Below are 27591 nucleotides of genomic sequence, written 5' to 3'. Positions count from 1 at the left end.
TTTGTTACTTTGCGGTCTCAGACTAATTTTGGGGTGATGCATTAGCGCAAAGCTAGTCATGTTTGCTATTTTCAACTCTAGCAAAGCTTTGTGACAGCTCCGGTGGGTGACACATAACCATGTCCGTGACCATGACCTTCTCATCAGTGATGGACGGCTGCTGTATATTCATGCAGGTACATGGTGGCCTTCAACCTCTGCTCAGTGATTTAGAAAGTGGGGACAATACTCCCTCTCATGAATACTGTGAGCAGAAAGAACACTATTTTTTGTTCATTTTGTGTTTATAGTACAGGCGAACTATCCCCATAATATGCTGCCTTTAAACACTAGCTGTTTTAATTTTAATTTTAGAAATCAATAGTAGTCAGGAAAATAAGCCACTTCACAACATATCTCAGATTGGTGATAAATCTGCTTCTTTCGCCTCCCCAATTGATCTTTCACTACAAATTTTACTCAGGAATTGAGAATCAGTGAAGACAGATTTTCCAATTATTAAGATAGGAGATGGCAGTTTGTACTTTTAAAATTCCATAGAGAGGAGAGCTAGAGGCAGACACTGAGCTTCTGCTGCAAGCTCTCCTGAAACCACAGTTAGGCTGTGTTCACACGTTTTTTGCTTTTTTTTAATTGCTTTTTTTTTTTAATGAAACTGTACTAAGCCTAATTGACATTCTCAGTTGAGAACACCAAGACATTATACTTTACTATTGGGAAAAAAATATGTGTTTCACATACTGCTGTAATTGCTTTTTTTCACTAAAAACGCAGCAAAACACGCGATACCCATTTTTGCTGCGTTTTTGCATTTACTCACTGGTTTCTATGGGTGAAAAAACGCTGAAAGAAATGAAATGCTGCAGTTTTAGAATTCAGTCAGGAAAAAGAAAAACATTGTGTGTGCATGAGATTTCTGAAATCTCATAGCTTATGCTGGTACTTTAACCCCTTTACGACATAGGGCGTATTAATACGTATCCGTGCCCTGGGCCTTATGGACCAGATACGTATTTATACGCCCTATCTTTAATGCGGCACCGCGACCGAAGTCGCGGTGATAGCATTAAAATTCCGGTGCCATCTTACCTTAGGGTAGATGGCGCCAGCATCTCGGGGTGTGTCGCCGCCCCTTCCCACCCACTATCGCTGTGATTGGCTGTTCAATTCTGAACAGCCAATCACAGCATTTCTCAGTTTCTGGCAATCAGATTGCCGGAAACAGTGATGTGCAGCCTAGGATCGGTGCTCCTAAGAGCACCGATCCTAGGCTGTCGCCTAGTAACCCCAGCCCTCTCCCCAAACTGCTAGGATCGGTGCGATCGCCGATCAAATCGATCGCACCGATCACAGCGGGACCGCGCAGTAACAGGGCGGTCACGTGGCGGTGACCGGCTTGTGACCTGCCTGTCACCTCCCCATGACCCCCTGTGATGTCATATATCCCCCAGCCAGCCCCCAGCCAGCTCTGATTGGAGCGATCGATGATGACATTGATCGCTCCAATCAGAGTACCTGAACACAGGTCACAGGGCGGTGACCGACTTATGACCTGCCTGTCACCTCCCTGTGACCCCCTGTGGTGCGTGCCCAGGCCCCAGCCATCTCTGATTGGTGCGATCGATGTCATCATCGATCGCACCAATCAGAGTACCTGACCGGGAGGTGACCGGCCTGTGACCTGCCTGTCACCACCCTGTCACCCCCCTGTGACTGCCCTGCAGATCCTCACACTTGGAGAGGATTTCTACAGAGCGGTCACGTCTGACCTGCGCTGTGTTGGGCCTTGTAGTGCCACAGAATCTTCTGTTACACTACAAGACCTTTCTCCTAACAGCTCCAGTCGCTGCTGCTGCTCCGGCGTCCTGGATCTCCTGCTGCGGTCTCCAGGGTCCTGCTGCTGTCTCCAGGGTCCTGAGTCTCCAGCTCCTTATCCTGTGGATCCTGCTCCAGAGCCTCTTCCAGAACCTGCTGCTGATCCTGCTGAAAGAAGAACAGAGAAGACTTTGGTAAGTCCATCTCTGTTCTCCCCTCCTCCTCCCCCCCCCTCCTTTTACCCCCAATCCCCAATCCTCCTCCCCCCCCCAGTTATTTTTTTTTCCCCTGCGTCCTGCAGCGGCCGAGCGCTGAGCAGTGTCTACGTCACTGATCAACGTCCGTGCTCGCTGCTTTTCAGGACTTTTTCTTGTCCCTGTCAATTCCCCCCCCCCCCCACACCTTTGCACCACATCCGCTCACACACCCAGCAGCTGCCGAGAGTTGATTGGTGACATAGTTCACCGATCCGCACTCGTGCTCGCTGTTTGCACCACCTACGGTAGTTCCTTTTTTTCAGAAAAAAAAAGTTCACACCAAGCACACTGACACACACACACACACTCTAAATAAAGTACTGACACACACGCACATACATGAGGAAAAAAAAAATGTCCGGCTCATCCCAAACTCGCTATTCAGCGGAGGAGGCATACGCTATTGTTGCCTCCGATACTGAGACTGACAGCGAGGGCGAGGATCCCACATTTCTTTACTTTTCCGACGCCTCATCGTCCTCCTCTTCCTCCTCTACCTCCTCAGGTGCTGTTGGACCGCCCCGCAGTCGTCACAGGAGAGAAGATGTTCCAGCGCCCCCCACTACTGATACCGTATGGACCTTGCCCCCCGAAAATTTTGAGCCACTGGTTCCTGATTTCGTGGCGGAATCAGGAATCAAGTTTGACACCACCGGCCTCACAGAAATAGACTTTTTCAAAGTCTTTTTCTCTGAGGATTTTATAAACCTCATGGTGGGCCAAACTAATTTGTATGCTCATCAATTTTTGGAACAAAACCCCTCTTCATTATTTTCTAACTGGTCTCCTGTAGACGCAGAAGAAATGATGAAGTTTTGGGGCCTGGTCCTTCTTATGGGGATCCTGAAAAAAACAGAGGTTCGGCAATACTGGAGTGTTGACGTTTTGTATAACACTCCAGTGTTACGAATGGTCATTACCCGGACACGTTTTGAGGCCATCCACAAGTTCTTGCATTACCAAGATAATGCAAGGTGTCCTGCACGCGATGACCCGAACTTTGATCGTCTTTTCAAAGTTCGGCCGGTCATCGAGCACTTCAACAACAAGTTTGGTGAAGTGTACGTGCCCCAAAGGGACATCTGCGTGGATGAGTCCTTAATTTCTTTTAAGGGGCGGCTTGGATTCCGGCAGTACCTGCCCAGTAAAAGGTCCAGGTACGGGATCAAGCTGTATAAACTTTGTGAGAGTACCTCAGGGTACACTCACAAGTTTAGAGTTCATGAAGGGAAGGACTCCCGGATTGAACTCCCTGAACTCCCCCCTGTTCTGGGAGTGAGTGGGAAAATTGTGTGGGACTTGGTGCACCCACTGCTGGATAAAGGTTATCACCTCTACGTGGATAACTTTTATACAAGTATCCCGCTCTTCAAGTCCCTCTCTGCGCGACATACCGCAGCTTCAGGTACTGTCTGCAAAAATCAGAAAGGCCTCCCAAAGACGCTAATTGGGCAGCTGCTCAGAAGGGGTGAGAGCAGAGCCCAATGTAGCGACCACCTGTTGGTGGTCAAGTACAAGGACAAGAGGGATATCCTTCTCTTGACCACCATACATGGTGATGGCAGCACCCTCAGCACTGTAAGAGGTTCCACTACACAGGTCGCCAAACCAGACTGTGTAGTGGGGTACAACAAGTACATGGGGGGAGTTGATCTCTCCGATCAAGTCCTCCAGCCGTACAGTCCTTTGAGAAAGGCCAAGGTATGCTATATGAAGCTGGCCGAGCACATTGTTCAGATGGCAATGCACAACGCTTTCCTTCTGTCAAAATGTGCAGGCCAGACTTCTGCGTCATATCTTCACTTTCAGGAGACAGTTATCAAAGCCCTGATATTTGGCAGTGGTGGCAGAGCGGGCCCCACTACTTCTGGAACTGAAGGACCTCGAATTGTACCAGGCCAGCATTTCCCGGGGCAGATCCCTCACAGCGTAAAAAAAGGTAAGTCACAAAAGAAGTGCCGAGTGTGTTACCGAAGGGGAATAAGCGAGGACACCATTTATCAATGTGACACCTGCCCCGACAAACCCGCCTCTGCATGAAAGACTGCTTCAAAAGGTACCATACTTCCATGGACTATTGAATTAATTTCTGACGTATGACAACCTGACGAACACTACACAGCTGACGTAGTGTTCGTCAGGTTGTCATGCTTCAGTTGTGTAGTGTTTGTCAGGTTGTCCTACACAACTGGCGTATAACACTACATTATAAAATTGACAAATAAGGTATCCGTTCCAAAAAGGGGGCACTTGTTGGGCATTTCCACTGTTTAGGCACATCAGGGGCTCTGAGAACGTGACATGACGCCCGCAGACCATTCCATCAAAGTCTGCATTCCAAAGCGTCACTCCTTCAATTCCGAGCCCTGACATGCGCCCAAACAGTAGTTTTCTCCAACACATGGGGTATCAGCGTACTCAGGAGAAATTGCACAACAACTTTTGGGGTCCAATTTCTCCTAGTACCCTCGTGAAAATAAAAATATTGTGGCTAAAAGCGTTTTTGTGGAAAAAAAATGATTTTTTTTTCACGGCTCTACGTCATAAACCTTTGCAAAACACTTGGGGGTTCAAAGTGCTCACCACACATCTAGATAAGTTCCCTGAGGGGTCTAGTTTCCAAACTGGGGTCACTTGTGGGGGAGCGCCAATGTTTAGGCACACAGGGGCTCTCCAAACGCGACATGGTGTCTGCTAACAAATTGGAACCATGCCGCGATTGGAAACTAGACCCCCCAAGGCACCTATCTAGATGCATAGTGAGCACTTGGAACCCCCAGGTGCTTCACAAATTAATTCGCAAAAATGAAAGTGGAAAAAAAAGCAATTTTTTATTTTTACGGATTAATTTGTGAAGCACCTGGGGGTTCCAAGTGCTCACTATGCATCTAGAAAGGAGCCTTGGGGGGTCTAGTTTCCAAAATGGGGTCACTTGTGGGGGAGCTCCAATGTTTAGGCACACAGGGGCTCTCCAAACGCAACATGGCGTCCGCTAATTATTCAAGCAAATTTTACAATCAAAATGTCAAATGGCGCTCCTTCCCTTCCGAGCCCTGCCGTGCGCCCAAACAGTGTTTTTTCCCCGCATATGGGGTATCTGCATGCCCAGGGGAAATTGCACAACAAATTTTGAGGTCCATTTTTTCTTGTTACCATTGCGAAAATAAAAAAAATTGGGTCTAAAGTAACATTTTTGTGAAAAAAGTTAAATGTTCTTTTTTTTCTTCCACATTCCAAAAATTCCTGTGAAGCACCTGAAGGGTTAATAAAGTTCTTGAATGTGGTTTTGAGCACCTTGAGGGGTGCAGTTTTTAGAATGGTGTCACTTTTGGGTATTTTCTGTCATAAAGACCTCTCAAAGTGACTTCAAATGTGATGTGGTCCCTAAAAAAATGGTTTTGTAAATTTTGTTGGAAAAATAAGAAATCGCTGGTTAACTTTTAACCCTTATAGTTCCCCAACAACAAAAAAATTTTGGTTCCAAAATTGTGCTGATGTAAAGTAGACATGTGGGAAATGTTATTTATTAACTATTTTGAGTGACATATCTCTCTGATTTAAGGGCATAAAAATTCAAATTTTGAAAATTGCTAAATTTTAAAAAATTTTGCCAAATTTCCATTTTTTTCACAAATAAACGCAAGTGATATCGAAGAAATTTTACCACAATCATGAAGTACAATATGTCACGAAAAAACAGTCTCAGAATCAGGGGGATCCGTTGAAGCGTTCCAGAGTAATTACCTCATAAAGTGACAGTGGTCAGAATTGTAAAAATTGGCCTGGTCATTAACGTGCAAACCACCCTCGGGGGTGAAGGGGTTAAAACACAGCTTTTAATTTGCATACATTTGCGTGAAAAAGCAGCAAAATAAAACACAGCAAAAACGCAGAGTGTGAACATAGCCTTACAGTTCTCCATATAACTTTATGAAGACAAACTGCCATCTCCTAGCTCAGTAATGTTACAATCTGTCTTCTCTTAATACAAATTTTGCCTGTGAATTTAGAATTTCGATAAAGATATAGCAGTTCAGGAGGAGAAAGAAGCAGATTTCTCCTAGAAGATATATTACAAAGTTTCTTATTTTCAAGTGTACTATTGATTTATGAAAAAAAAAAAGAAGAGGTCTACTCATTAAAGAAGCACTCCTCCTCCCATCAAACTTTTTATTCTCTTAATATATTGAAGTCATCATATTATATAGCACTGTGTACTTACAATTGCTCATTTTTCACTTCTGCCCAGTTATTGGAAAATAGAAGAAGTAGGTTTATGACATCTTTATGACATCATGTGATTAAATGCCGAAGGGCTGAACCCTTCTGAGCTCTACTAGAAACAGGAGGTCAATTTTCCCTACAGGAGTCATCATTGCAAAAGTCCCTGGCAGGGGTGGAGCAGCTGGGTCAGGAGCTGAAGAGGGGGATGACTCATGCTGGGAAAAACAGACTTCCTGTTTCTACATAGAGCACAGACCAGAGAAGAATTAACTGGGTAGAAAGGCAAAATGAGCAATTGTAAGTACAGAGTGCTATATCATATGGTGACTGCAATATTTTAAGAGAATAACAAATTTGATGACAGGGTTTCTTTAAATGGTAGAGCTGTGGAGTTCTATGAAAATTTGCTGCCCTTAGTAATCAAACACAGTCAGGCTCAGACTGACCCACAGGAGAATCCCCCGGTGGGCCCCTGTGCAGGATTGGGCCACCACCCTCTTATATGAGCAGTACTTGGCACAATACACTTGAATCACTATGTACAGACAGAGGCAGCAGCTTATTTATTTACCAATCAAACCAGTTTATTGCTATAGAAATTTGTAAATGAGAGTAAAGTCATATTTGCAAAAGCGGGGTCCTGGAGTTGATGTTACTGGTGGGTCCTTGGCATCCCAGCCAACATTGATCACAGTCAGACATTTCACCAACTTTCTGGATTATAAGATTCCGGAACAAAACAGTTTTGCTGTTCTTGGCATGTCAGAAACATTTGATGTAAGAATATCATAGTCCCATAGTCTGTTCCTAAAACTCACCAGCCGAGAGGAGGAGTCATCTGGCCCACACCTCCGGGAGACAGTGGGTAGAAGGTAGGTAGGTCAGGTGCTTGTGGATGCCTGTGCATGCCTGTTAAAGAAGTAGAATGTGATATCATTTATCCAAAGTCTATATGTATGTGTATATGTCGGTAGGCAGAGTCACAGGACAGTCACATCAATACTTCTTTTTCTTGCTGTAAATGTAATGTACGACAAATAATGTTAGGTTCCAGTGCAAAGAAGTGGTAAGTGCTGCTATTTTACCCCGGAGGACATTAATTCCTTCTCAGCCCTCAATGGATTAGTCACTGTCCTCCAGTTCTGTTCTATTTTTTGATGGATGAGGAAAAATATACACGAACAGCATGCATAATGCAATAACCATGAAATTTACATTTATAAGGTGCTTAGGCAATTTCTGATTTTGATTTTAACCCTTAAGTTTCACCCTGGCCCAGTAGTAAGAGGAGATATGCTTCAAACTAAATCCAAGAGAAAATATATTGTAGTATTATACTCTTGGATTTTCTCTGTTATTGTTGTTTCAATAGAAACTTTTAAATTGAGAAATACAGAAAAAAAAATGCTGCCTAAAATAGGCTTAAATACAGCATAGATTAGGTACATTATATTAGGGCTTGTCCATTAACTTACATTCCCTAAAGGTTGCATTACATTTTTCCCTCTCCATTCCAACCACAGAGGATCAGTGACTAATTATGAATCATTTTAAGGCTTCTAATGCTCACTCTTGATATGATTCACTTGGCTCCCGATTGTCACTCCAGCTTCTACTAAGCTCTTCATCAAGCTGACGCCTTTGGGCGGCAAGGTCAAGCTGTTTTGCATTGGTAGTGCTTATTGTAGAACAAAAAATGATATGAAGAAAAATCCCATAAGAAATTGCACATCTTCTTTCACCGTGCTGGGAATGAAAACCCTACAACAAGTAGACGAAACACCTTGCCACAAACATCTAATCCCCTTCCCAAATGGATGCCAGCTTTCCTGTACCATGGTTCTCCAGCTCAACACTCACATAAGAAGGGTAATGGTATTAGCAACACACTTAACCCCTATTATTTCTTGCATATTTGATGACTGTTGTCACTTTGACTATATTTTCTAGCATTGTTTCATGTTAAAAGATGAATTTGGGTTTATGGTTTATCATTTTTTAGCATTTAGTTAGCTCAGTAATTTTTTCAGGCTGAAAGGCAGTTTTTAACGGCAGAAATATTCCCCCATTGATCAAAAATACTGATGTTTGAATAAAGTCCAAGATGGAGGAAACTAGGATGAGATGTTAGCGTTAGGGGTTTTCTGAATGCCGAATACATATTTTTTTCCCTTAATTTTCTTTCATTCGGTTCTAGATTTAGGGTTATTTTAAGGTTAGGCTACATTTAAACCCTGCATACACCTTGTAGAAAAGGAATTGCATGTTGTGGATTTCCATTAGAAGTTTCTCCACAGCGATACCGGCAATATTAAGAGCAATAATGCTATTTATTAGATTCTTTTTCATAGACAAAACACTTAAAAGATCAGAACTATAGTTAGTTACTCTATTTAAAAAATCAATAGGACACATGGAAATAAGCAGCTATGTAATATATGGTTATCAGAGAAATCGGCTTCTTTCTCCACCTGAATTGATCAATGTCAATTCACTGGTAAAATCTGTATTCAATAAAGACAGATTTTTCCTATTTATGAGAAAAGAGATGACAATTGGTGCTTTTACAATTCTATGTAGAGGGAAAGAGGAGGAGGAGAGGAGACATTCAGTTGCAAGTTCTCCGGAAACAGCTACAGTTCTCCATTGAACTTTATGAGCACCAACTGTCATTTCCTATCTCAGTAATGGCAAAATCTGAAAATAGATTTTACACATGAATTGAGAATGACAGTTCAGTCGTGGAGGAAAAAAAAGCCGATGGAGAAAAAAAAAAAAATTAAAAACTACTTTTACTCTTAAACCGAATAGGATTTTACCCTAAAAATGAAACACTTTCCAATTGTGATGGTTTAGTGTGAAGAGATGAAAACTGATAAAGTAATAAAAGACTTGGTTCCTTTGGAACATAGGCCACACCACAATGGCATTTGACACTTGCAGACCAAGAAACGCTGCAGAGTCCTAAGTTGCAGTGGTAAATGTGTATGTGTAAGTGTGTGTGTTCTTGAGGGATGAGCTAATTGTTGCTTTTAGGTATATAATGTCGAAGATACTAATTTCAAAGTTTTTCTTATTCTTTCCACACTGAGACATAAAAGTCACATGTAGCAAGCAGAAATCAATTAATGTTAGAGGCACTATAGGAATTGTAGTCCCGTCCCTCTGATTGGAGATATATTCTGTAATGCAGCTCTTTATTTAGCCCCTAGTAAAGAAGAAATGTTTCATCAATCCAGAGCAATAATCCATACCTTGCTTTGAGCCGACATCTGAAGGAATATGTGAAGGGTGAACTCCTGGTGCGAAGTGCTCATCACTGTATGTAATGAGAGGGGTGAGGGGATGAACTGCATGTGACGGCTGCACAACTGGGACCTTGTTTGACTGTAATAATAATGAAAAAAAAAGATTAAAAAAAGTAAATATACATAATCAAAGGACAATAAAAAGTTGGAATCTTACTGCAAACTTTGATTTAAATACCACACTGGTGTTCTGCATTTTATTACACATAACAATTCTCTTGACAAAAAGTAACCTTTTGCAACTATGCATGTTGTCACTAGGAGCAATGATTGTGTTGCCATTAACTAGTTGCATGACCAGACCTTCTATTTAGTATTAACAACTACACAAAGATATATCAATAATCCAACGTCTTGGCACTTAATGGTCTAACATTAGTATTCTTCTATTTGATTGGGGCTCTCTTAGTACAACATTTTACAGATGCAGCATCATTGGCCATAAACTTTTAGGAAGGACTATGAAGTCATAGTATAGGGCTAAGTGGAGCGGGGTAGGCAACAAGGAGGTGCAGAATTGTCCACATACTAATCATATTGTTATTACTGTCATAGCAAACAGCAGGATTGTAAGACGATTGACATATCACCCTGTTCCCCCTTGAAGACATCAGTGCTGTGTATAATGGGAAATGTAGTGTGTATAATGTCATGCGTTATGGCGATGTGCAGTATGGATTGTTATGTGGTGTATTGTAAGGTTTTGCACTGTACTGTTAGGAAGCTGAGTTCTGCCCAGCAACAGACAGGGAGTAGGGTAAGACACAGCTAAGTGTTGGGACTAGACCAGAGAGGGAGGAGCTATGTAGCAGGATCCGAGGACTTCCTGGTAGTGACTCAGACAGGGCCTAGCTTGCAACTAAAGCAGACGTTTGGTCTGAGTGCTCAGCAAGGCCGCATATGCAGTAGGTGTTTTTTTGGCACGAGAGAAGAGAGAAAGGAAACTAGGACAGAGATAGCATGATACTGAGGAACAGAGCGAGAGAGTTATAGAGGACAGTGTCAGCTCAGAGAACTGACCAGAGAGCAGAATGACCAAGAAGGGTCCAGAGAAGGTAGGCCTAGAAGCATGGCACCAAGTATCTTACAGCTATTAAAGGTAAAGGGCCAGGACGAAATAGAACGTGAGACGAAGTGAGTGTGACGCGCCCCCTGGGCCATATTCTTTAGGGGGAATATCCGGAGCCGGATCAGATGGGGGGTTGTAGTCTTCCGAGTGGCTGTGACCCGGTCCGTGCCCAGGGTGTCAAACTCAGTTGTATGTGGCAGTCCTACAGATGTTAATAAGTTCTTAATGTCGACTACGCCACCCGTTGTATTGCGGTCACTATGGCCGCCGCTGCAGCAGGGTCCGCTGAGGCTGATGGTGTTGGTGCAGCTTTTGATGATATAACCCCCAACGGGTGGGGTATAGCCTCAGGGGGTCAGGTGCAGAGGATGGGGGTTGTGGTGGTGCAGCATAGGTGTTAAATGAAGACAGAGTCGGGTTATGCAGTTTAGGGTATTTACTCACTGCTGATGTTCCGGTCACTCCAGCTTCAAGTGACCTCCCGAGCCGTGCTGCGTCCACCAGGTCCTGGATCCAGCCAACCCCCAAACAAGTCCGGAGCGTGACCCTGAGCTCTCCTTCTGTCCCGTTCTCTGGCCGTCCCCACCAGTGATCCACCTAGGTCCAGCTCACTCGGGCCTTCTGTTGGGACACCCTTGGCCTTGGGTTCCCTGACCCTTCATGTGGTGTGCCTTCGGGGTGGATGTGATGGGTGGCCGTGGCAGATGCTGCCCACGGCCTCCGGTCTCTGGCTAGGGTGTGTTTTCTGCCCCCGCCAGTTTGGGATCCGGTACCCTGTGCCGACTCTTCACCCGGGAATTTAATTTGGGTTCTTGGAGTCCTCTTTTCTGTTTCCCCCTCTGGGTCTCTCTTCTCCTCTCTCACTCTGGGTCTCTCTTCTCCTCTGCTTGCTGACTTGTTCTCTGCATCTGACCCTGTTCTTAGTTGGTGCCCACCTTATATACACCCTCTATGTGTGAGCTCAGGTGACCAGCACCCAATGAGCTCCTATCTTTACCCAGACTGCTCCCCCTATCTGCCCCTACACTACTTGGGATGTACCACCCCCCTCCCACTCCAGCCAGGAACAGACTCGGTCGTACCTGCACATTTCTAAGTGGGAGTACCGTCGGCCTGTTCCTCGGAAATGGGATGTGTGTAGTGCATGCAGCCTACCGAGCTCAGTTCCACTCTCCATCCTTACCCGGGAGTGGAATATCACACCTCTGGGTTGAGGTGCAATACCCCTGTAGCAGCCGAATCCTCAGGGTGCTACATTCCCCCCTGGTAAATCACAGCACGTCCTCGGGCTGTAAGACATAACACCAAAAACATACATTTTTTTTTTTTTCATAAACATATAAAACATTATATATATATATAAAACATTCTCGTCGCCTCTGGCTCCTCCTCCGGTCACTGTGCAACGCGTGACCGGGTAAAGTGCGACAGTCTCTCTGGAAAACTGGTTTTCCTATAAAACCAGTAGGGGGCGCTTTAGGAAGCGCAACTATATACAGGGGAAGTTGGCCGCTCTCAGTCCTCGGCCAGGTAAAGGGAAGGGAATGGCTGCTCACAGTCCTCAGCCTGGTATGGATACGGAATAACGGGTAAACAGTTCACTCATGCTGGTCCCAACGGGGACTATATATATGTAGCAACAGTTTCTTTGGTACCCGGTCGGGTAACTATCTACATCTCCTGCTCTGCCGCACTCAACGGCGTCTTCCTCCTGCTCTTTGCTTGTAGCTGGTTGTAACTTCAGACCCGTCCGGGTCCTCTTGCTCCTCCTCCTCGCACCGCAACTCCTCCTCCGTCAGGCGGTGTACGTGGAGGGCGTAAGGTCCTTTGGCACACTTGTGCCGGGTGAAAGTGACCTCATCTCCGATGTAGAGGTCTGTGCCCCTCCGGCAGATGGGACTCCACGTCTCTGCGTGTGACAAAGACGTCGCCGGGGGTGTTGTTGTCGTCTCGGATGAAGCCCCACCCATGCTGCTGGTTGAACTTGATCACTGTCCCGATGGTGCGGGGACAATGCGCTGCACGGGGGTCCCTCCTGGTCCGGCTCTTCTGCTCGGCACTCCGTACTTGGGCCTGCTGTTCCCGGACCCGCCTCTCTCTCCGCTCCCTCGCAAACTCTTCGAGCTGCTGTCGGCAACACTCAGCACGCTCCGCTGCAGCTGCCCTGGTTTCCTGAGTGAACCCCATTAGGTCTTCTCCGGTGGGGTCCCACTCAAATTGGGCCTCTTCAAGCGGGGGCGAGATCCGTGCCACGGGCTTCGGAGCCGGAATCAGGGGCTCACACAAGGGCCCTAGTCTCTGCCGCCGTTCCAGCTCATGGAATTCTTCGGGCCAGATGAAGGGCCGCCCGTCCGGCCATGTGAGCTGGCTGAACAAGTCCTCCCCCAGGTGTGGCACCCTTGGTTTTACGGGCGCGGGCGCGGTGGTGGTGGCGCCCGGGTTGCCCAGGCCTTGCGGCCAGGCCTGGGGCACCTGGAAGGTGAAGGGCACCGTTAGGACGGCGGCGCCCTGGGCTACCTGGCCTTGCGGCCAGGCCGGAGGCTCCGCGGAGGTAGGGGGCGCTGTTGGTGATGCGGCGCCCGGGGGTACTAGGCCTTGCGACCAGGCTGGTGGTATTTCCTGCTTTGTCACGCTCCGGGTCGAGGCGCGTGACGTCACAGGGGTCGCTGCGGCGGTTTCCGGTCGGGGCCTAGTCCATAGCGGTGACATGGCGGCTACGGGCACAGCAGGGGGACTTTCGGGCTCTGCGACGGGGAGCTGGGGCAGGTGGGCGGTTTCCCGGCTTGGGGTATAGGCGTCCCCTTTACCTGCCTCCTTGCGTCCGGCTCCCTTCTCGGCGCCGTCTCCGGCCTTTGGTCCTCCCGCGCCATCCTCAGAGGCGGTCTGTTTCCTCTTCCAGGGTAGCGTGCTCCGTTGACTGGTCTCAGCTTGCTGGGCCATCTCTCGGCTCCACTCCGCCAATGTCTCTCGCTGTACCCGGGCCATCCTCCGTGCGAGGCCCTCCAGGGCAGTCTGTGCACACTCCCGGTCTCGGGGGAGCTGTGCAAGGACCTCCACTAGGCCTAGTGGGGTCGTGGTTTCTAGCAGGCTCCTGACCAGCGGGCCGGTGCTGCTCTGCTCTCCTTCCTCGGTCTCTAGCAGACTCCTGGCCAGCGGGCCGGTGCTGTTCTGCTTTCTCTCCATCTCCGGGCAAGCTCCTCCGCCACTCCTCTCCAGGCTTCTTGCCTCCGGGTGCGCTCGCTCCAGACTCCTCGTTAGACTTCCTGTCTCCGGGTGCGCTCGCTCCAGACTGCTCCAGGCGGCACCCATCTTCGTTCTTTTCTTTCGTCTCCTCCCACTTCGAGGGCGGTCCCGGGGCAACTCTGTGACTGTCAGCTCCAGGGGTAGTTCTTTCACGCTGACAGACACCTCCAGCATCACAGTCTCTGTTGGTGGGGGCGGTTTCCACTTTTGGCGCCATTTTCTGTCCTGGCCCACGATGGGAGGCGGCCTCTTGCCCTCCTTTGGCACGCCCATAATGGCGTCCGCTGCTCTTCCAAGGCGGGAAATCTTCGGATTTGGCGGGAAGCGTCGCCCAGTGGCGGGAAACTCTGCAGATGGCGGGAACAAGCTGGAAATGGCGGACAATCGGCGGGAAACGACCTGTGATGGGGTCCGATGGCGTGGACCCTCCGGAACCGGCGGGAGACTTCTTTCTGAGGTAAACTTGCACTTTTCTTCAGGCACGCAGTACCCGGTTGTTGTGGGCACGTAATCCTGCCGACTACGCCAAAGTTGACGCGCCCCCTGGGCCATATTCTTTAGGGGGAATATCCGGAGCCGGATCAGATGGGGGGTTGTAGTCTTCCGAGTGGCTGTGACCCGGTCCGTGCCCAGGGTGTCAAACTCAGTTGTATGTGGCAGTCCTACAGATGTTAATAAGTTCTTAATGTCGACTACGCCACCCGTTGTATTGCGGTCACTATGGCCGCTGCTGCAGCAGGGTCCGCTGAGGCTGATGGTGTTGGTGCAGCTTTTGATGATATAACCCCCAACGGGTGGGGTATAGCCTCAGGGGGTCAGGTGCAGAGGATGGGGGTTGTGGTGGTGCAGCATAGGTGTTAAATGAAGACAGAGTCGGGTTATGCAGTTTAGGGTATTTACTCACTGCTGATGTTCCGGTCACTCCAGCTTCAAGTGACCTCCCGAGCCGTGCTGCGTCCACCAGGTCCTGGATCCAGCCAACCCCCAAACAAGTCCGGAGCGTGACCCTGAGCTCTCCTTCTGTCCCGTTCTCTGGCCGTCCCCACCAGTGATCCACCTAGGTCCAGCTCACTCGGGCCTTCTGTTGGGACACCCTTGGCCTTGGGTTCCCTGACCCTTCATGTGGTGTGCCTTCGGGGTGGATGTGATGGGTGGCCGTGGCAGATGCTGCCCACGGCCTCCGGTCTCTGGCTAGGGTGTGTTTTCTGCCCCCGCCAGTTTGGGATCCGGTACCCTGTGCCGACTCTTCACCCGGGAATTTAATTTGGGTTCTTGGAGTCCTCTTTTCTGTTTCCCCCTCTGGGTCTCTCTTCTCCTCTCTCACTCTGGGTCTCTCTTCTCCTCTGCTTGCTGACTTGTTCTCTGCATCTGACCCTGTTCTTAGTTGGTGCCCACCTTATATACACCCTCTATGTGTGAGCTCAGGTGACCAGCACCCAATGAGCTCCTATCTTTACCCAGACTGCTCCCCCTATCTGCCCCTACACTACTTGGGATGTACCACCCCCCTCCCACTCCAGCCAGGAACAGACTCGGTCGTACCTGCACATTTCTAAGTGGGAGTACCGTCTGCCTGTTCCTCGGAAATGGGATGTGTGTAGTGCATGCAGCCTACCGAGCTCAGTTCCACTCTCCATCCTTACCCGGGAGTGGAATATCACACCTCTGGGTTGAGGTGCAATACCCCTGTAGCAGCCGAATCCTCAGGGTGCTACAAGTGTCCCGGGTGCGAGTTCCCCAAGCATCAGAGCACTTGAAGCAGAGTCCAGCCATATTGGCAAACCCTCTCCTCTACAAGGAGATTCTGACATGGAACCACAGGAAGAGGAATTGACTTTCACGGACTATACTGTGGTGTTAAGCTGGGTGGTGGTGAAGGAGATGAGACCAGTGGAGGCAGGAATGTGACTGTACATTGAGATGAATGAATTATGTATTAATGAAGAAACATGCAAGAAGAGTATGTGCTAACCTGTGTACATAGTGGCCATGCAATGGCAGTTTAGTAAAGCTTTGTTTGTTAAGAACTGGTGGTTTCATGAATTAGTTAACATCTGGTCCTGACAAACCAGCGTCATCGATTACATGTGGCCTGCACGGGCGTAGCGCCCTCACAGCACAAGTCCACACACCCAGCCAGAAACCCCACCTTCAAGTAACGTGCCGGGGCACAACAGACAAGTACATCGCACAGGGCTACTGCCCCGTGTCACATTACAGGATCACAGTGGTCGAATCCCTAATAATTTAACAACTGTAGAAAAAAAAAAGTGGTGTTGGTGCTGTGTGATGGCCATTGTTGCTGTGGTGTTGTTGCTGAGGGATGTGACCTGGAGCTCTGGGTACTTCATCTGAGGCCTCTTTCACACGTCAGTGTCTCCAGTATGTGTGGTGACGGTTTCCATACGTACCGAAGACACCTACACACGTAGTCCCAGTCAAATAAATGGGTCTGCACACGTCTGTGTTTCCACGGACCATGTGTTTGTGGGCAAAACACGCTGACATATCCGATTTATAATCAGCAGCATGGGCCGTAAATCGTCCCACACATGTGCACACTGATAACATACGGATCATCAGTTTGACACGTACCGAAGTCTCGAAAAAAACAGTACAGTTAGCGTTGTTCCTAGGCACCGGGTGCAGAAGGCATCTCCAATCATTGTCCCCTGCTTGAGCCGAGATCAGCCCGAGCAAGGCACAATGTTGAGAGTTGTATACAGCACCCGCTGTCTACATAGAGTGTAAAATTAAGAATAAAATAAAAAACACATTATACTTACCTTTACACCTAAAACTACTGCTCACACTGATGAAGAAATGTTGCACAGATGGATTACGGCTAGGACACTGGATTATTTAAACTTCGGACAGGTGAGGGATAATATTGTTTTTTATTTTGGGTTGTTTACAGGGGACAATGGCTTCAGGGAATTAGGTGTAAAGGTGAGTACACTGTGTGCAGAATTATTAGGCAAGTTGTATTTTAGAGGATTATTTTTATTATTGATCAACAACTATGTTCTCAATCAACCCAAAAGACTCAAATATCCAAGCTTAATATTTTTGGAAGTTGGAGTGGCTTTTTTTAGTTTTGGCTATCTTAGGAGGATACCTGTTTGTGCAGGTAACCATTACTGTGCAGAATTATTAGGCAACTTAATAAAAACCAAAATATAATCCCATCTCACTTGTTTATTTTCACCAGGTAAACCAATATCAGTGCACAAAATTTAGAAATAAACATTTCTGACATGCAAAAACAAAAACCCAAAAAATTAGTGATCATTATAGCCACCTTTCTTTATGATGACACTCAACAGCCTTCCATCCATAGATTCTGTCAGTTGCTTGATCTGTTTTCGATCAACATTGCGTGCACCTGCCACCACAGCCTCCCAGACACTGTTCCGAGAGGTGTACTGTTTTCCCTCCCTGTAGATCTCACATTTTATGATGGACCACAGGTTCTCTATGGGTTTCAGATCAGGTGAACAAGGGGGCCATGTCATTATTTTTTCTTCTTTTAGACCTTTACTGGCCAGCCACGATGTGGAATAGTTGGATGGATGTGATGGAGCATTGTCCTGCATGAAAATCATGTTTTTCTTGAACGATACCGACTTCTTCCTGTACCACTGCTTGAAGAAGTGGTCTTTCAGAAACTGGTAGTAGGTCTGGGAGTTGAGCTTCACTCCATCCTCAACCCGAAAAGGTCCCACAAGTTCATCTTTGATGATACCAGCCCATACCAGTACCCCACCTCCATCTTGCTGGCATCTGAGTCAGAGTGGAGCGCTCTGCCCTTTACCAATCCAGCCTCTGGCCCATCCAGAGTCACTCTCATTTCATCAGTCCATAAAACCTTTGAAAAATCAGTCTTAAGATATTTCTTGGCCCATTCTTGACATTTTATCTTATGTTTCTTGTTCAAAGGTGGTCGTTTTTCAGCCTTCCTTACCTAGGCCATGTCCCTGAGTATCGCACACCTTGTACTTTTTGATACTCCAGTAACGTTGCAGCTCTAAAATATGGCAAAACTGGTGGCGAATGGCATCTTGGCAGCTTCACGCTTGATTTTTCTCAATTCATGGGCAGTTATTTTGCGCCTTTTTTGGCCAACACTCTTCTTGCGACCCTGTTGGCTATTTGCCATGAAACGCTTTATTGTTCAGTGATCACTCTTCAAAAGTTTGGAAATTTCAAGACTGCTGCATCCCTCTGCAAGACATCTCCCAATTTTGGACTTTTCAGAGCCCGTCAAATCTCTCTTCTGACCCATTTTGCCAAAGGAAAGGAAGTTGCCTAATAATTAAGCACACCTTATATAGGGTGTTGATGTCATTAGTCAACACCCCTCCTCATTACAGAGATGCACATCACCAGATTTACTTAATTGGTAGTTGGCTCTCAAGCCTATGCAGCTTGGAGTAGGACAACATGTATAAAAAGTATCATGTGATCAAAATACGCATTTGCCTAATAATTCTGCACACAGTGTATAATGTGTTTTTATTTTCTTATTCGGATCTCCGCGCAAGCAGGGGACAATGATAAGATGCCTTTAGCACCCGGCGCCTGGGAACAGTAGCGCTGATTCCCACGCGCCTGTACGTGTGATACTGATGGGGCACAATGGTTGCCACACGAATATCTCCGGTGCTGGTTTTTCCAGTACCGGAAATATCAGGATGAGTGAAAGAGGCCTGCCAGCATGTGATGTGGGGAATCTGGGTCGCTCCTCCTGTTGAGGCAGTGTCGCTGCAGCAGTGATCACCGTACGGCTCTAAGCCTGACAGGCTAGGGACCCACTGAGAGGTTTGCTGTCACACGGCAGTGGGCTTATACATTCTGATCAAAATGTTAATTAAGAACCCAGTGTTCAGTTTTGTAAATTTTGCTTAGCTGCAATAGATCAATATATACTACTTGGATGTGTGATCTGTATTTGCTTTCCAGGTGTGCAAAATAATTTAACATTGATAAATAGTTAAATTATAAATTTGGCTTTTTGACAAATCATGAATTTCTGTACGGAGACAACTCTTAAATAATAATTTGCTAGCGAAGTTAATTGAAATAATGTTTTAATATAGACATGTAAAAAGCAGAAACCTAAGCAAAATCCTTTAATTTTGTTTTCATTCCCAGTGCTTTTTTCTTACAGACCACAAGAAGTTGTATTACTGTATCTTATTAATGTCTGGCCTATCCCTCCAGTCATAAAGCTCAAAAAATCCAGCACCATGAATTCTCACTAAATTATGCCATCCTAGCTCTCCTCTTAATTTTACGGTTTTCAACACAGATTTGCTTTCCTGTGGGAAGAAGATAAGAACCTAAGGATTTTAATTTAAGCTTTGGCCTTGTCTTATATTTTTTGCCGGTTGCATAGTGAACACATTGCCAGTAGGTGTGTCAAGAATTAGATCTCTTTTTGTCACTATATAACAAAAGAATTATAATATCTCACTATTATTCATGAGCTGAGTCCTACCAGGGAATATCCAGCTTGACCCTACCTTGTCCTTTTCAGATTATTTTATAAAAGAAAAGGTTTAAAGTTCAAAAAATAAAAATCATAATGTTTGTTGGCTTTATGCATGCTTTCCTTTATCATACAGCACAGCATCAGAGGTTTTCCTAGCTAATACATTATTTTGTCAATTTGAATACTGATGCATTGCTTGCATTATATCATATAGTCCACATTTGATACACTCAGCACTTACTCATAATTACGTCACTGATAAATGTCAGAATTAGGCTGTGTGCCCACTATGCGTTTTTCAAGCGTTTTTGCTGTGGAATTTCCGCAGCGAAAACGCTTAAAAAACGCTTGGTAATACGTGCCCCATGGTCCCCAATGATAATCTGCATGTGCTGTGCACATGCTGCGGAAATTTCCGCTGCGGATTATCATTGCGGAAAAATACACCGCATGTCCATTAATTTTGCGGACACGCAGCGTAATCGCCGCCATTGACTTGCATTGGAACGCGTGACATCCGCATCACTGCATCTGCACATGCGGATATCACAGGGTTCAATGTGCGGATGGCACCCAGGTCTGGAGAAGAGGAGACTCTCATCCAGACCCAGGTACCATAGAAACTGTAAAAAAATTAAAAATAAAGATTATACTTACCTTCCGATGTCCTCCCGATGTTTTCTCCCCTCCGTCTGGTCTGCTGTATGGGTTGCAGTGTTGTGAAGGACCTGCCATGACGTCATTGAGTCATGTGACCTGTCACATGACTCAATGACGTCACCGCAGGTCCTTCAAACCACCGCGAGCCGCCCAAGACATCGGACGCAGCAGAGAAAACACCGGGAGGACATCAGAAGGTAAGTATAATCTTTTTTTTTTTAAATATTTTTTACCATTCTTATTTTTTTGTTTTAACTATTACTTGGTCACACTATATAAATCCATGCCGGTTGTATGGATTTATATAGTGTGAACAAGTTGTCAAGCACTTTTCCAAGTGATGCTAAAAATCGCTTGGAAAGCGCTTGATAACCCGCATGCAGAAATGCATGCAAAAACGCTTGACAAGCGCTTCTACCTGGCAGGAAAAACGCATATAAAATCCATATGGGTTTTTCCTGCCAGGGAGAAGCGGAAAAAATATGCAGCATTTCTGCATCGTGGGCACATAGCCTTAGTATAGAGGTATATAGTATAGTGATGTTCAAATAGTGTAAAACGTGGAGTCCACATTGCATAAATGTAAAGCGCCATGGAATAAATGGCGCTATAATTAATAATAATGTACACAGGCACATCTTATAGTATATGCACAGCTGCACACTAAGCAATATAAACACAGCTCTACAGTGTATACTATAAAATAATCCATAAATTACTACTAGTCCACACATACAGTATATCGTATGTAGCTGTGTATTTAATTATTTGCAGCATAAATTTTGGAGCTTTGTATGCTATACTCCTCATCTTCTCCTGATGAAGCGGTGTAGACAGTGAAACATGTAGAGAGGACAATATCTCACATTTTATTTAATTGAGGAAGTTATCCTACAAATTACAACATAAACATTAACAATCATAAGTCCCAAATGGTATCCGTGGAAAAAATTGATGATCATACAAAACTCCAAACATGTATAACAACAATTTGCATGAGGAATATTAGTCCAAATAGCAAAAAAATAAGTAAACAAGATCATAAAATTCAACTTTTATTGAGTAGATTATTAAAAAATTCAAACTAAAAACATATACCCGTACTTCATAGATTGGGTAACGTAACCAACAGCATTCAATAATATTCAATAATTGTGAATAGACCACCAGGCTCTAATAACAGTAAATAGAATAGACAAGTGTATATAAGAAAGGATGACTATCATACCCTGTAAAAACTAGAGTTTGCTATGCAATCTTTAAATAACACAATTGGTATTTATAGGCATCAAATGTGAAGCACATTAATGAATAATACTCATTACCTGGGACCCAAAGTAGATGAATGAATGAAATGAAAATCGAATGCGTGGGGACGACCCTCCGGTCCACAAACATATCCTACAAATTACAACATAAGTGGTGGATTCTGTAGACGTCTATTCCAATACTTTATATAACATTGCATATATATGTGATAGTTGATCTATTAATAGTAGTATAGACCTCCTATGAGTATTACTATGTAGGCTACTCTGTTTATTTTAACCTGCACCTACGAGAAATCGGATTTAGCTTTAATATTGTCTAATACAACTTCCACCTATCATAAAGCTTAATAATGTAAGTAATTTTTATTAGTAAATATATTAATTCTCAGTATCTGCTCTTATTCTGCATATATTTATTGCACAGAACCATTTTTCCTATCCTGTATATACTCTGCACAGAACCACTTCTCCGGTCCTGTTGCTGGAGGGGTGGCATTGAACTTAGTGATGGTCAGTATTGGTGAGTCTGCAATTCTATGGGCAAATAAAATTTAATCCTGGACAACCTGTTCAAAGAGGATATCTCAAGTTCACAAGTTATTCCCTATCCTTTGGATATTGGACATCTTTCCAATTACTGGAGGTCCAACCGCAGAGACCCCCACGAATCCTGAGAACCATGTATGGAGCGGTGGTAGATCAAGAGCACATCTACTCCATTCACATGTGGCTCTTCAACAGCTCTTCAGGTAGTGGCATGGCCAAGCAAAGTAAATCTCAAGGAACCTTGCATTGTGCCTTGATGAGGGTGTGTGTGTGTGTGTGTGTGGGGGGGGGGGGGGGCGCGTTAATCATTTGCTGCTGGTGGAGTTTCTGTGCCATGGCCGTTTTTTTCGCCCTAGTTCATCTCTGCTTATGACTAACTATAATGACAAAAGGTTGCATAACAATTCGAATTTCACAGTTCAATCCGATCACCAATCACCCAAATATAAAAAGTGAAGGTTTATTAATTTTTTTTATTAAAAGAGAATAACTAAACAGATTTTCCAGTCATCATAATTACCATCAGTAGAAATATCTCTTCTCATGCTATGGAAAGTCAGGCCAATGTGGTGAATTGCAAAGTAATCAACATTTTTTTCTACTATTTAGCAGAGTTTGATTGACATATTTGTCTCGATAATTCACTATAATTGTTCTTGGAAGATCCACATCTGGGAAGATGCAAATCCAAGTCATTGTGCGGGACAGACAATATTGGAGCTGATGATCAATGTTGGGAGCTTCCAGAGAAGAAATACTGTAATCCTTAAAGCCTCTAGGTGACATGATCCAGAAGGACCTGCCCTATGACCTGCTGTCAGCTATACAAGTTTCTGATGTATAAACAGTTAGTAATTACTGGAACTAGCTCAGTGTCCTTTGGCAAAATAGCTGCAAGCTCCCATCTTCACACTCTGATGTGCTGCACAAAGCTAAGTAGAAGCAGTTTCTGATTTGCTAACACATCTGTTTTCCCCTAAGTGTCTCTTCCGTTTTCAAGGCAATTCTCTGGATATGCAATCCCTTGTGCATAACGCACATAGCACAGGCCTTACATGATTTGCAAAGTCTCTTTGGTTAAAAGAAGACAAAGAAAATAAGCATCTTCAAAACAAAAATGTTTGTTCTTCTTCCATATACTCCATAATTAATCCGATTTTTCCTCAGTGGACTTCTTCTTACAGTTAATACTTCTGAAAGAGGAAGTCAGTCTGCAAACAGTTATTGGATGAGAATATATAACTCCAAGAAATCCCACGGTGGAAATGAGACACATGAAAAAAAAAATTAATTTTTAAATATATTTTATTTAAAAATCCCTGTTAAAGAAATGTGTGATATGGCTTTAAATGACCAACTCCATAGGGACTCTCTCTACTTCAGTAGGATGTGGCTTAAATGGAGACAGTTGCTTAAACAAACGTTGCATAAATCAATACAACATGTGAACATCAGAAACTTTGTAATAAATCTTATCAGAGAAATATGCTTCTTTCTACACTTAGCCCCTTATTCTCCCATTTAACTGCCTCCTAATATTATTCACACTAAAAAAATGCTAAAATCAGTCTTGCTCGAGACTAGATAAGATTGCCAGCTCACTGAGTGATCAGTTTACAGCTGCCTATTGAAGTCTTCAGAGGGGTAAAGAGTAGCAAGAAGCAAAGTGAGTGCAGCTAGTCCTAGAGTTTTACCTCACCCCTTAGGGTTCATTGCTACGCAGATCAGTACTACAGTATAAATATCCATCATGCTGCTGCAGGTGGTATACTACATAGTGGAAAGAGCACAGGATTGCCTCTTGTGTGTGCTGTGTTCGGTAGATATCATGGCAGCAAGTCTCCACTCACTAGCACAGAGTCAACTGAAAATTAGTGATAGAGCCTGCGGATGGTAAAATTGGTGAGAAATGCAGAATACAAGTCCTATAGTGTGTGGAGGAGTCATATAGGATCTGCACAGAGGTACATTGGTGAGGAGGGCCAATGATTTTCTTTGCCAATAGTTGGTTTCAACTATGTATTATTTCAAAACAATCACAATTCACTCTCTCAAGTGCACGTACAGTCATCTCTCTCCTGTGAGCATACATGTACATGGGACACCTTGGAAAGAGCCCAGCTCCCAGCACAAGAATGTGCTCAGTAGATGTCTCTTGATGTTTAACTCATTATTTGCTTCCTGTAGCATGGAAGAAAGAGGAACTAGAGGGAGTCTGTCAGAAAAATAACTGTTCAAAGCAAGTACAGGCTCTGAGTGCACCCTTGGTGTGGCCAAACATTTAAGTGCACCTTCCCACCTCCTTGTTTTTCCCTCTATTTCCACCCCTCCACTTCTTTGATTGACATCTCTGGAGAGCTAGAGAATGGTGGAGCCACAGGCTGCACTATTATGTATATAAGAGAATTCTCTTTTACATAAGGATCTATGGAAAATTAAATTTGTATATACCAGTACATAAAGGGTTAAATAAAAAATAAAAATAAAAAAAAAACAAATAGTACAAGCCACAGATTTTATTTTTCATAAAGTTACTAGAAAATAATAACGCAAAAACAACAATCATATTTTTCTAATATGCCATTTTAGAAAAATATCACAAACCAGTAAGTGACACAGACATTTGAAAACAGATTTTTTTTATTTTATTTTAATCCATAACAAATTAAAATATTCCTAACTTGGCTACTACAGAAAAAAATAAATAAAAACAAAACAAAAAACAAAACAAAAACAAAACAAAAACAAATTTACCTTCCGGATCTGGGTGGCTCCCCCACACTGAGCAATGTGTTCCCTCATATAGTGGAGATTACATAAAAATAATAAGTTATGGCTGCTATGTCTAAAAATGTTGAAAGGTGGAGAAAAAAAAAAAAATAGCTTTCCTTCGTTCAAATAAGCGCCATACAAAAATTGAATTTATTACATATGCTTGTATGCATATGCATGTGTTATGTGGTCATTTATGCAGTATGTATATCTGTGTGTAAATGTGTATAATGTATTAATATTCAGTCATTTGTATAAGTGGGTGGGGTGTTTCAAAGGGTGGCCAGGACACACAACCTGCACAGGGCGACCTTACCTGTAAGGGCCGCCCCAGTTACAAATTTACAAAACACAGGACTGCTTAGGCTAGGGCTACACAGCAACATTGAGTGCAACACCGGTCACATGACTAATGTTTGGCAAGTGTCTGTTACATAGCAGCCCTGTCCCTGGCTGGAGTGGGGGGAACCTAAAGGTAGGGGGAACCAGTAGTGGGTGTGGGTGGAGGAAGATGTTTAGGGGAGCACCATAGAAGGAGGTATAAAAAGGGAAGACCCAGCGTGAAGTCGGTCTAGAGAGGAACATAAGAAAGCGGGGTTCCGTCAGGTGCTCCTAACCTACCTGAGGAAGAGCTGAACCCCCGGTCTGGTGAACGCAGCGCGACGTGGGAGGCTGGCACCCGCGCAGTGTATCAGTTGAACGTACATGAGAACTGTGAGTAAAGACTCGGATGACTGCACCGCACTGCCTCCGTCCATTATTTCAGCTGCGCCATCTCCCCCCCCCCCCTCCTGCACTACAACGCCCAGCGCAACCAACTATCTCTACACTGCCCTGGAGCTAGCTCTTCCTGTGGAGAGCCACACCCTCCCTGCTGCAGTAACATCAGCTTCAGAGGACTGCTCCGCAGCGGCGGCTCCCTTTAGCCGCATTCCACAGGTGGCGTCACGAGCTTCATAAATCCCCTATAAATATAAAAATCCCCCTTTTTATTGACCGCCCTGGGCCATGGACCGGGCCAGCCACCGTGATATCTCCCCCCCCCCCCCCCCCCCCCTCCACCCCAGCATCCAGCCCGGCTGCCGAGTATTCCCCCGGCCCAGGGGGTGCGTCATATTGAAGCCTTCTTTGATGACAGAGTAATCTCCAAAGGACTGTGACCACCAAGATTGCCCAATTTAACAACACCTTATTTTTTCATTTGGGGCCATTTGAAAGTTCAGGTGTACAGTAATAAGCCACGGACATAACAGGCACTCAGAACATACAGAGAGAAATTCAGGCCATGACTCCAGACGTCCTGCGGAATACATTCAACAGTATGAAACGGTGCATGCAGGTGCGCTTGGATGCGTACGGTGGACATTTTCAACACCTGCTTTAAAACATCAGTTTCTCATGAACTAAGAATTTTATAGTTCAAATTTCAGTACGATAGTCTCTTTTTAGAAGTTACGGCAATTTTTCCAGATGAAGTATAGAGTGAATCACCCTATACTGCTTTACTCATGCAGGTTAATCACCATTTTTGGTTCAGATAAGAACTTTGTGCTGATCTCGCCTTCCTAATTTTTTTTCTCACAGTGGCTACCTTGCACATTGAAGTGTGATGAGTACACTATATAATACCTACATACAATATATGTATTACAAAGCTTTGGTGGATGTATGAACTATCTGAAGCACGGAAACAGGGGTCCTATTTTTTATAGAAGTGACCTCACAGGATGCAGAAGCTTCCATTTCATCAAAGGAATGAATGGCTCTATATTTAGCAAGTCCAGCTACTGGAGAAAGAGGTCAAACTTACCCTTCACATGAAGGACAGACAAGAGGACCCAATTCAGCAGTTACATACATATGGGAAAAGAAGCCGTGGTTACTGGCCACAGCTACCAATACAGGACATTGTTCTTGAACCATGGGAGCGCCCTGGACTCCTCACCTTTGACACACATGTAAAATAGTCACTTAAAGCGAAGAAACAAGGACATTCTTTCTCCTCTGTATCCCCCAGTTCTTTAATTGCTTTCATACTTAAACTACCAGTTGATTTATATCCATGCCAGTATTTTTAACAAAGCCTGTACAATGCAAAAGTAACTGTACAAGCTTTGTACAACCTATAAGTTGTTCTGACTCATAGTTGGTCATCCATAGATTTATGGGACTGAATGGTTAATCCCAAACCACATCAAGAAGGTATTCTGTACTGGAAGAATTGTTTATAGCAGAGAATATCCCCAACATACGGCATCTAACAGTATCATACAACACAGCCATGAGCCTCGGGACTACGTCATGGACATGAAGTGGATGCATTACTTTTATACGTGTCCACTTTAGGTTTAGCACAGTTTAAGAGGCATTACATAATCATACATGAAAGATGTTACATTTATTGATTAATAATGATGGCCATTTAAGTTTCAGCCATGGTGGCCTTCACTTTACCAAGCAAAATAGTACTAATTGGTAAGGCATTGTTGGAGGAATATGCCTCCAACGCAGATGTGAACAGTACCTATAAGCTACATACATGAGCTAGCTGTTTGCCAACAGTTCTCCCTTCACCATACACAGGAACACTCATCTTCACCAAGCGCTCCTGTGTTTCCATCGGGAAAAAAAAGTTGTAAAGCTGTTGCTAGAAAACTTCTAGAAGTTGCTGATCTCCCCTGAAAAAAAAAAAAAGAAAAAAAAAGAAAAAAAGAAAAGGGATCGGCCTTTAAAATCCTAAGCCGTTGATATCAACAGGTATTACTCGCCGTGGCCAGCATCAATGTGTTCTTTATAGGGAGAAGGTATCTGTGTTCTCTATGAGAGAACTGCTGAAGATTCTCCCAGAAAAGAAAAATATCGACCACTGAAATTAAGCAGGCCGCATCCTTCGCTTCCCCAACATCATCTGTTGGGAGAGAGTCAGTACATC

General features: G+C 44.7%; 1 protein-coding gene across 7 annotated transcripts in view; it reads right to left on the bottom strand.

Moving 5' to 3' along the window:
• Positions 1 to 27591, bottom strand: part of LEF1 (lymphoid enhancer binding factor 1) — a 159040-nt gene that overhangs the window by 87831 nt on the left and 43618 nt on the right. For all 7 annotated transcript variants that reach the window (XM_073641065.1, XM_073641018.1, XM_073641027.1 and 4 more), the window contains 2 exons: positions 9551 to 9683; positions 7115 to 7205 (listed from right to left, as the gene is read on the bottom strand). In XM_073641065.1, coding sequence (XP_073497166.1) covers positions 7115 to 7205; positions 9551 to 9683 — 224 coding nt within the window. The remainder of the gene's footprint in view (positions 1 to 7114; positions 7206 to 9550; positions 9684 to 27591) is intronic.

The sequence above is a fragment of the Phyllobates terribilis genome, unplaced genomic scaffold (assembly GCF_046119375.1).
Source record: "Phyllobates terribilis strain yellow unplaced genomic scaffold, ASM4611937v1 Scaffold_1__5_contigs__length_1240528914, whole genome shotgun sequence".
In the NCBI taxonomy this organism is placed as follows: Eukaryota; Metazoa; Chordata; class Amphibia; order Anura; family Dendrobatidae; genus Phyllobates; species Phyllobates terribilis.
This window is presented reverse-complemented; position numbering and strand designations above follow the sequence as displayed.